Source organism: Sardina pilchardus, chromosome 15, assembly GCF_963854185.1.
Source record: "Sardina pilchardus chromosome 15, fSarPil1.1, whole genome shotgun sequence".
In the NCBI taxonomy this organism is placed as follows: Eukaryota; Metazoa; Chordata; class Actinopteri; order Clupeiformes; family Clupeidae; genus Sardina; species Sardina pilchardus.
This window is the reverse complement of record NC_085008.1, coordinates 19447738-19458820: the sequence shown is the minus strand read 5'-3', so window position 1 is coordinate 19458820 and position 11083 is coordinate 19447738. Positions and strand designations below refer to the sequence as shown.

General features: G+C 40.3%; 1 protein-coding gene across 1 annotated transcript; it reads right to left on the bottom strand.

The window, feature by feature from the left end:
• Nucleotides 1-466: 466 nt before the first annotated feature.
• Nucleotides 467-5389, bottom strand: cltrn (collectrin, amino acid transport regulator). The gene is made up of 6 exons (XM_062556152.1): nucleotides 5072-5389; nucleotides 4702-4760; nucleotides 3880-3965; nucleotides 2581-2697; nucleotides 2247-2441; nucleotides 467-1798 (listed from the first exon to the last, which is right to left on the bottom strand). Exons 1-6 carry the CDS (start codon nucleotides 5133-5135, stop codon nucleotides 1657-1659), a joined length of 663 nt encoding a protein of 220 aa, XP_062412136.1. The 5' UTR covers nucleotides 5136-5389; the 3' UTR covers nucleotides 467-1656.
• Nucleotides 5390-11083: the final 5694 nt, after the last annotated feature.

Below are 11083 nucleotides of genomic sequence, written 5' to 3'. Positions count from 1 at the left end.
AGTGCAACAGCCAAACTGCTTCAAAAATAAAGCTAGATGACATAAATCACCTTTTTAATATGCCACATTTTAAATGTTTTTCAGAGCTGCATAAAATATTTGAATCCATTAACTTTTGGGGGGGTGGCGCTGGGGTTGAGGGCTCTCTCCTTAAAATAGTTGAAAAGAGCAGCAGATATTTGAAGATGAACTTAATGCTGACAGAGCTTTTAACTGGATTGCCTGTCTCTCATACTTAAGCCTTCTACTATAGTTTCCCCTCTCAAACTTGTCTCTGACTATATTTCAGACGTATTTTTTCTCACATGGTGAAAGATGTCGTGTACCCTGTGAGATGATGGATGGCATGCTTTGAGTTTATGAGTGGCGACTTGAAAGTAATGTGGTAAAGTTGTGACTAAATGTTCATTCAAGCATGGGAAAGTAAATATCTCTTTTAATATAAACTAATAGATGAAAAGCCAAGAGTACATATCTAACAGGAGTAGTTAATCTTTTGCCTTGCCATACTGCCTATAAAGCATTTCAAATACCTTATCTGAGATTTACAACAATGACTAAGAGATAATTTGAGTACAAGATGGCAGTCAAGAACCTGTGGGCAGGCTAAAAGCTGATAAGCATCAATTGAAGGAAGAAGTCATTAAATTAGTTAAGGGTACAATAACAAGGAATGTGATTCTGACACCAGCCAGATAAAGTTAATAATGAATCCTTTCAAAAGCCATGGTGGGACACAAGTAGGAAGCAAGGCTGGATTATTCACAGCTCCACTAAAAGGGATTAGCACGAAACAATTCCATTAATTCCTCTTGACATAATCTTTGATGTCGGTTTTAGCTTAGTGTTTTATTATTTTTATTTCATTTTATTTTTATTTTATTTTTTTATATATACAGCCATGGTCTATACATAGGAAAGCATGGAAGTGGCCCAGAGGCACTTTTCCCAGATGTTATAAAACATTAGTTGTTTGAAGGTTACATAATGTCTTCAGGTGACTGAGCTTTAGCATTGACACTCTTAAACATTCTTATCTGGCCAGCCATAAAAGCTAACAAGCATCAGGAAAACATGTGATCAGATAGGCCTTGAGAAACACACTTGTATGTACAACTCAGAAACAAAATACTCATTTCTGAAAATAGAACTTCAGCCTTTAAATCAGTGAATGTATAAGACTTAAATGTTATTCATCACTGGCCTTTAGCATGCCTTATATGTGCAACTCATGTTTCTACCCTTTTAAAGCATAGCATAAATGTAGCAAAAATCTTTCAAAATGACATGACATTGTATTACATTGTAGTATATTAGTAAATAGATTATGGATAATTGTGTTTTGCTGTTGCTGTTCTGCGTAGGCTAATTTAAATAAATAAAAAAATAATTGGCAGTTGATTGTGGTATGGGCCACGTGATCTTGTCTCATGACCTCAGCACAACTCGTTGTCAAGGTTTACGTGTAACGTCACAGATAAGAAGTGGGAGTGGTATCGAGGTCCACCGCATTTGTGAATCCCGCCTTGCTTCTCTTGCTCTCTCTCTCTCTCTCTCTCTGTGTGTGTGTGTGTGTGTGTGTGTGTGTGTGTGTGTGTGTGTGTGTGTGTGTGTGTGTGTGTATAGCCAGTATGTGCTTATGGATCCCAGAGGCTTTTACAGCTGGGTGAAGCGGTCATCGTCCGAGAAGGCCTGGTTATAAACACCATTTCTGTCCTCAAATGTCTCGCTGCTGATCCCCTTATCAGCTCCTTTGGCTGGATCCTCCTCCTCAGGGAACTCCTTAGCCTTGTTTGCACTATATTGGATGAAATGTAAATACATACGATTCTGACTTGATAACACATGACATGACGCACGTAATACATTCTCTTTGATAGCAGTCAGTAAACGTTGTGGAAAGCAAAAGTAACTATCTATCTAGCTATTATCAAAGTATCTATCATATTGGTGGACATTGGTTGACACTATGTTATCAACTGTGAATTTTACATTTGACATGTTCGCAAATATCAGCATTTTGCAACACATAATATGATTTGGTGCAAAATAGTTATACAAAAATATTATTTATATAAAAAATAACATAAAAATAATAGATACAGGCTAAAATGTTGATTATTTGATTCTGGATTATTTCTTGTGTTTTTCCTCAAAAGTGCACTTGAGTGTTGCTAATTCTCAGCTGACAATATCAACATTGACCTAAAACATGGGGGGGGGGGGGGGGGAGCACAACCACTTACCGTCTCCTCTTGACAAAAGACGATACGAGTAAAGCAACAATGCCGGCACAGACCGTACCAATTACCACCCCGAAGACAATAAGCCAGGGGGCAGTGGTAGGTATGACGGGGGCTGCCAGTGTTGGTGGGATGCCCAAGAACTCCAGTGTCTTGTCCGTTAGCAGGAAGGCATTGTTTATGCGGTTCCGAGAGACCCTACAGAGACCAGTTAGATTGCATGTACTTATAAAAGACCACCACGCCAAACTGTTGTGAAACTGACTTATTCAATGTTGTGACTGGTCAGTAATGACTGTATCAAGGTTATGATGGGTTATGCTGGTTTCTGATTTACCTTACTGCTTCCTCCACTTTTTCCCGTGAGATTGCAAGTGTGGGGTTAACAGGGTCTACCACAATGAACCAAAAGGAAACCCTTGGTGTCTGGTTGCACACAACAATGTTCGAAACTCTGGAATACAAAACCACAACGAGCATGAAACATACGTGGTAACAATATTGCAACAGGGAGTGAGCTTGAGTTTTATAGGTACTAATCAAGGCTTTTAGAACATTTATTCTCTCTCTCTCACACACTCACTCTCTCTCTCTCTCTCTCTCTCTCTCTCTCTCTCTCTCTCTCTGGCTGTATAAGTATCAAACAGCCAGCCAGTGGGTTTGTAGATACACACATTTATTGTTGCTCAGAAATAGCTCGTATAGATTGTGTTTTTCCCATAACAATAAACAGTAACTAAGCAACGGCTGTTTTTATATCCGACCTGTTCCCAAGAAATGAACAGAATACAGCAAATGCACAGACACGCACACACACTCACTCAAACACACACACACACACACACACACACACACACACACACACACACACACACACACACACACACACACTCACACAGAAAGAGACTTAATCCATCACTGATACTTTTCTCAAAGGCTATGGGGCTTTATGGAAAGCAACAAGCAGCCTTGAGCACCAAAATGAGCGAGCAGTGTGCCTTGCATACTGATCAATGCCTTTAATTATATGGTAACTACAAGTGGAGGGCTTGATTGATGTACTTCCATGCTAGATGTGCACAGGGCAAATGTCTATTAGGGAACAGCGCCATTGATTACATTGGTGTCATACCATCAGCACAGAATTGTAATTAGCACGCCCTGTGATAGATTAATTTGATTTAAAATGGCTAAGGCACGCTAGCACTCTGGTCCGAAGTTGTCATATATTATTACAATTTAATTGATAAAGAATCTGAATATATAGCAGCTGTCATTGTTCCATTTAACAGTGGATTATAATGATGCTATTAATAATATTTAATAGCTGTTTATCATTATATTATGTTAACTCAAAAAAATAGTGGTATAAATGTTACCCACCTGCACAGCCCAGTCAATACCTCACAGAAAGGTCACTATTAATTTAAATATTAACATTGACAGTGTGGGAGTGAGTAGTGAGTGTATACTGTATATACATATGCATATATAATAGGCCTATATATATATAGATATAAACAGTGTATATATTTAAATATATAACTTGTATATTGTATACACACTACATGCATTGAAATGTAATGAAATTGAAATGCATGTACAGTAGGCTGTAGGGCCGTAGTAGCTCACTCACTTATATTCTTCAGTGTTGGTGTATCTTCTCATGGCAAAGGCAATGGTGGCCTTGAAGAGGAACAGTTCACTCTCGTTCCAGTCATACTAAGGAAACACCACAGAACACACAGACAGCCCTCCAGATCATGAGATCAGATGTCATCCTCTCAACAGAGCACATTGGAAATCTAAGCTGAGAGATCACTCAGTCGTGACTCGAGATCAAATCAAACACCAACTTCTTGCTCTTTTGACTTGACATTGACTGAATTACCCATAACTATGCGAGTGCCAAGTATACAAAATATTGCAGGCAAATTGGCTTCACAATTAAAATGAATTAGAATCTGTAGACTTGTTATTTATGTTAAAATGTATTACCATAAAAATGGAGCTACCATAAAAGGCATAAAACACGTAATAATGTAACAACAGAATGTGCGAAATCCAGAATCAAACATGTTATGAACATGACTCTAAATATGCTACACTATCTATATGAATTTCTGAATAATTATAAATTAACAGTTGACTACTATTGTCACTCTAAGAATAAGAATTTCAAACATACAATGACTGAATCACCATCTATTTGGTTTGTACAGCACTTTCCAGACAGCAAACTCAAAATGCCCGAATCACATGCTTTCTGTTAAAAGCACCATCCATTAACCATTATACGTTAGCCATTAACCTGCCAATTTATGTTCATCCATTAGCTGTTGAATATTGCAGAGTGCTAAATCCCATGTTCGCATCTGCTGTCTCTGTAGAAAGCGTGCACAGATTTCACTAAAATAATCAACAGGTCCATTTGGCACTGAACAAACAGTTTACTTACAGCTTGATCTCCAAGGGCAGTTTTGATGCTGAGTCTAACTTGATAACCATCTTGATGATCTAGAAATGCAAACACAAAAGTAAGACGTGGATAGATGTGCATAATATAATATAATTTATAGTATACTGTCTTGATCCATGTCACAAACAGGGCTTTTATGTTCCACATATTTTTTACGACCATTCCTGACTAACACAATTTCAGTTCTCTGAGAATATTAAAGGATATATATTACACTTAGTTGTCAAAACAATACAAGTGTCAAACCGCGTCGCCCATGTAGGCTTGAAGTGATGAAGAACCAGACTACCAAAATACTATGCTCACTTAAAATATGTTAGAGAATACAGGTATATTTCTAAGAACTTACCCTTACTGCATTCTAAGGCCAAGACAGGTGGCAGACAAAGTAAAAGAAGTACCAGAGGCAACATCCCTTCAATTTGAGAGGAAAAAAACAGGCAAAATTGAAATGCTTGCCACAGTAGTTTTGTGAAGTAAAAGTCCCTGTGGTCAGACGTTAACAGAGAGTCATGTCAGATGCTTCAAAAGAGAAGAGTTGACCGGGGAGGTTTTAATCGGTAAACTATGACTCCTCTGTGGCACTCATGTCCCTGCCCACTGAGAGAAAAGAGAAGGAGACGGAGAGAAAACAAGCCAAAAGAGGTGGTGGACACAGCAAGGCTGGTCTGTGGGCAAAAGGGAAAGTGGAAAGTAATGTGTTACCATGCCACTGTTTGCCCAGGCCTTAGAGAGAGAAAGAGAGAGAGAGAGAGAGAGAGAGCTTAGATATTATTGTGCCGTTAGGCAGAAATGGCTGCAGATTGTGAGGATGTGGGTAAACAGTGCTTTAGCCTGCTACTGTTTGCTCAAGTCTCCATGTCACCTTTCGATTCGCCTCCCCAGCAAGTTTTAGGTGCCAGTGGAAAGCACATACCACCCACCTCTCTCCTTCTCTCCTCTCTCTCTCTCTCTCTCTCTCTCTCTCTCTCTCTCTTTCTCTATCTCACTCTCTCTCTTTGTCTGTCTTTCTCCCTCTCAACCCACATAAATCTTCTCTAGAAAGGCAGTAAACTGACAGCGAGTGACACACTGTCTATTGAGTATAACAGAACATGATCAGAACAATGATTTGAAGACAAAACATTCTTGTGTTATCCAAAAAACATCTGCAAGGGAAAACCATGTAAACTAGAAACACTTGAGCCGTCATTTGATGCTTCACACACTCAGCTAAGATAAGATAGAGGATACATCTGTTTGTCATTTTTTTGCTCACAGAAATGCTGAAGATTACCAGTAACAAAGACTGGAAAGGTCTGTTGGATCAAACCCCATTTTAAAAAATCTGCAAAGAAGCTGAGGTGTTCCTCAGGTATTTCTCATAATGAGGGTTATCTTTACTCCATCAAGTGTATTCAGAGTAAAAAACCCAATAAAATTCAGTAGGCATGATTAAAGTCTAGGGCAAGGCTGTGACTAAAATATCAACTCAGTTTGTGTTACAAAATGTGAATGTTCGCATTGAAACAGGGAGGTTCAAGGACATCTCTGATAGTCTGTTCTTTCTTCTTTGCTGACATCAGAATACTTCTGACAAGCAGCAAAGATGGCTCCTGGTTTGTTATTCAGCTCAGCCAGAAAATTTAACTTTTTATGTGGTTAATTTTTCACAAAGGCTTCGTAGATGTTTACTGCACCCTTGAAAAATCTTGGATTTCTCAGTACTGGGTATGATCACATACTCCAGAAACTTTTTCTCAGAATGCCAGGAAATGTCAAGCTATTTCTGGACCATTAACTAATGCAAATTTTCATACTAATTAAATGAATGTGGAAACTGACCCTTGAACGGAAATGTTCTAATATGTGCTATTTCAGTGTGTTGACAGTTACAACGTTTCTGGAATTTGTCTGCATAATTGATTCTATTAGAGCAAATTATACATTGTCAATTAATCTTTGAGATACAGGGCGACACCACTACCATTGGGGGGGGCATTTTTTTGCACTTTAGCTGATACTGTTAAGGAGAATGTAAATAAACAGCCTAAACTTTATATTTCCTGAGAGCACATATCCTCTTGATGTGATTTGAAATTAATTAAAACATGATCAAAACTCTACTTTAGGCCCTTCTGGTCCACAGCATATTACATTAGCTCATTAGCTATCGAAGGTTATTAGTTCTTGTAGAGCATGACCAAGCCTACTATCCAGATCATCATCTTCATGTAATACCTCAACCATGTCCACTGGCTCACTTCTTCAGCAACATCAGATAACATGTTAAAATATCATTTGAGTTTCCTCAGAAAGCTACATCAAGCATACCACTGGAATGCCTCTGCCAGCTGTAATAATGTGTTGACCTTGAAGTTGACCTTGGCCTTTGACAGCATGGCATGCATGACTAGGTTCCTAATCAGGTCATGAAGTGTTGATGAGGAGTGAATATGTCTTGGGGGAGAGAGAAACAATATTTTGTGTTGAGACCCCATGCAATATTGACCTTTGACCCAATAATGATGACTACCTAATTATGTCATGATGAAGGTCCTTCAGTGCAGGCATGGACTGGCCATAGGGCATACCGGGCAATGCCCGGTGGGCCGACGCATTATTTGGGCCGAAGCTGTCAATTTAATAATAATAAAAAGAATATTAGGCTCATTTATATAGCGTACGGCCACAACGGTAGCGAATCGCGGCCCATTGCTTGACTGCCTTAATGGACATTGGGCTAGTCCAATGAAATCTCAGAGCCCTCCCTATCTCCCTCCCGGCCTCATCTCCCTCTTGACTGGAGTTCGACCGGAGTTTGAGACCGTCTGCATATGAAAATGTACGAAGACAAACCACAAAAGCGCAAGGGGGGCGCAGAGAAGTTGCGAGATAAAAGGCAAAAGCCTACAAGTGGATGCAGCAAAAATGTGCTAAAATTACAGAAATGTTTGCCACCACAAGTTCAAACAGGGCCGTCGACATATAGCAGCAGTGCAGAAGCAGCACCGAGTGCATGCTTCAGAGAGGCACATGCGAGTGTGCAACAGAGTAGTTACACAGAGGAAGGAGTAGCTATTCAAATTGATTCGGAGGAGGAGGAAGAGGTGAGAGACGTGACCAAAGATCCTTAAGGCGGAGCAAGATACGTCGTCGTAGTTCATGTCTATGGGCGCAAAACGGGGATCACTTCCTCTGCATAAAGAGGCGCGTCATTGCGTATTCATGGGTTTCATCAGGTCCCTTTCCACAGGTGTACAAAATCAAGCACTCGATTATCAATGCTTGATCATGTTCCAAAATAATCTTGCTGCTCTTTCAAGCCCTCTACATTTATTAGTTCTAATATGGAAGTAACACACACAAAGCATACATTTCAAGGAATTGAATAAAAACATCAATGGAATAATGGAAATGTGTCGCTGCTCTCATTAATAGCCTGTGCAGACTACACGACTTTTTTGTCTTTCACGATTATCTTTTACGATTGACCATGTCAGACTAGGCGATCAGAGAACCACAAAATCATGCAGTGTCGTGGCCGCAAGAGTGGCCACATTACAAGATAATTTATCGTAGCCTTCTCGTTGTGTGTCGTCACAGTATCAGTGTCAACACGGGAGTCGTAGGAGATTCCCCAAAAAATCAAACATGCTAGACTTTTGGTCGTAACGTCTTAGAATGTCGCAGACAATAAATCGCGGGTCGTTGAACATGTCAGATTACAAGACGCTTCCTCCTTCGAACGTCGTTCCCGACTTTGAATATTCGGACCCGACAATGGAAATTTGTCGGCCACGACACAATCGTGGCAAAATCGGGCTGAAATCGTGTAGTCTGCACAGGCCATAAGTTACCCCAGCGCCATCTGATCGTCGTTAGCACAAATCAGGATTTGGTTCAGCTGGCTGGCTAATGTGTTGTCAAGGTAGAGCGTACGTAGCAACCGGCCAACAGAAGCAGAATAAACAAGAGGGGCACACCTGATATAAAGTCGATTTTCTCCAGACGGGAATGCTCAAAAATGCTAAAAAGGTACCTGAAGTGGTCAAAAGGGGTTGAGGGTCATGAAACCGTGCCCAAAATTCACATTCCTAACTCTAGAGAATGGAGATTTTAGCATAAAGTTGAAATTCTGATCTATGTCCATAGACTTCAAAGGAACAGTTGCTGCCTCTGCTCTGCATAAAGGGGGATTTTGACCCCCCCTCTTGCGATTCGGGTTCCAGGAAGTGGCTTCTCATGAAGTATCTTGCTCCGCCCCTTAATGATCTTTGACGTGACCCAGCAGGGACAGATTGTGGAGGAGGTCAGAATAGCTACTGTGAGCCAGGTAAGAAGTAGCCGAAATGTTGGCTGAACTTTTTGGGCGCACAATGAACAAAAAGTTTGAAATCTGCGACTGCTGCTTCCCCTTGCTTCTTTTAGATGTATTAACCTGCCTACTATGTAGGATTCAGCACCCAGTTAAGCAAAACAAAGTTTTATAGTGTGAGCGCGTCTTTTTGTGTGGTTTCTGTGTAGGCCTACCCCTCTCGCATGCATTTGAATTGCGATACCCATCAAATTAACGAGTTGTCGGCTCGCCATCAACCTTCTGAAATCTTAAGACAGTCACGATTGGTCGAAATTGTTGTCAATCTTGACGCAGTACAACAAGCAAACTATCAAATTTCTTTGCGCAGACAAGCAGACACCCATACACACAGACATGCAGTCAGACGCATGGAATGAAACAGGAATGGTGATAGCCCATGGAATTAACAATGAAAATGTTTTGGGATGTGTAGCCTATATATCTTCACTAAATAGTATTAAGGTGAATTGTTGGCTAAAACTGTGCAAATGCTCAACATAAATTATAGCAGGTTTTATTTAGTGAAGCATTTAATAGCATATGAGTTTTGTGCACAACCTCATCCTTGCTGGTTTAAAGGTCACTCTAGTGTGTGTGTGTGTGTGTGTGTGTGTGTGTGTGTGTGTGTGTGTGTGTGTGTGAGAGAGAGAGTATAATAATAATGGATATTTTTTAGCAAGGGTAGGTTAGCCTACTCGCTTCCATGCAGGCTACTGCGGTTTACTTAAATATTTTTTTACAAACAAAACAGTGTGCACATATGTTTTATCGTGTAAATTATCATGGTGGGCCACTATGGCCAAAAATGCCCGGGCCGTTTTTTGGTCCCAGTCCAGCCCTGCTTCAGTGTGTTGAGATTTTGTGCAAAGTGTGTTGCAGTAATATTTAAATTTTCAAAGAGAGGATCTGCTGCGCCTGTAAAAGTGGCTGTTGTCCTTAAAGGTGCGTAGGCTCCTAGCAAATGCTACTGTATCAAAAAACAGGAATGGAGCTCGCTCACAAAAAGTATAATCCAAATAACCGAGAGTTCACTCAAAAAAGTGATTTATTGGCCCACCATGCTTATAAAAGAGATCTAAAGTGCAAGTGCAGCGCAAACGTTTCGGGTGACCCCACCTCCTTTGCACTGAGGATGGGGTCACCCGAAACGTTTGCGCTGCACTTGTAATATTTCATGCATGATTCCATGTGACCTTGATTTTTGACCCTCTGATCTTAATTCTTAGATCCCTCGAGATATTGTACAAAAATGGTTACGTAATTAGAAAAAAAAAAATCAATACATTTGAAGAAGAGAACTACTAGGAAATAAAACACTGTACAATTACAAAGCTACCAGATCCCACTTGCTATTGTATAAAAATGTATTCCAGAGACGTATAGGCTACTGTAGCTTTCAGAAAAATATAATGACAGCTTGGCGCCCCGTCAAGTGGTAGCGAAAACCAGTTTTCAGGCCTGTGGCTAAGACTAAATAGGGTGTATCATATTTTAGACTTTCGAGCACTCTTGCAGTGCGATATTTATGTGACTAACTGCTGACAGGAGGAGACTCAACAGACTGCTTAAAAAGGCCAGCTCTGTCCTGAGATGCTCCTCTTCAGCCCAGTGGAGGTGCTGAGAGAGGGGAGTGTGACTGTGACGGCTAGATCATCATCCGTGATGTTGATCATGTCCAGCCCCATTCACAGCACTCTGACAACCCTGGTCAACTACTTCAGTGATAGGCTGCTTCACCTACTGTGTGTGAAGGAGAGTAACCACGGGTCATTTCTTCCTTCTGCGGTCAGGCATTCTTTTCAGTGTCAGACAACGGTAACTATTATTTATCTTAATGTCCCCAGTATTTGTTCTGTTCTGCTCTGTTCTGTTCTGTTGTTATCTTGGATACGCTATTCTCTGCTGTATGCCATAGCCTAACATTGCACATTTCCCAATTCCCCATTCTAACTCTTATACTCTATGTGTTTGAGCAAGTAACAAAGTAACAGACAAACATTGGGGATTGAAAACTAAATAGCA

What these genes read in the sequence shown, in the direction of transcription:
- cltrn (XM_062556152.1), bottom strand. Translation starts at nt 5,135, where the DNA reads ATGTTGCCTCTGGTACTTCTTTTACTTTGTCTGCCACCTGTCTTGGCC. An exon ending in ACCAACACTGAAGAATATAA is followed by an intron (nt 2,698 to 3,879) that starts GTGAGTGAGCTA and finishes TTTGTATTCCAG; the next exon opens with AGTTTCGAACATTGTTGTGT. An exon ending in AAAGTGGAGGAAGCAGTAAG is followed by an intron (nt 2,442 to 2,580) that starts GTAAATCAGAAA and finishes TGGTCTCTGTAG; the next exon opens with GGTCTCTCGGAACCGCATAA.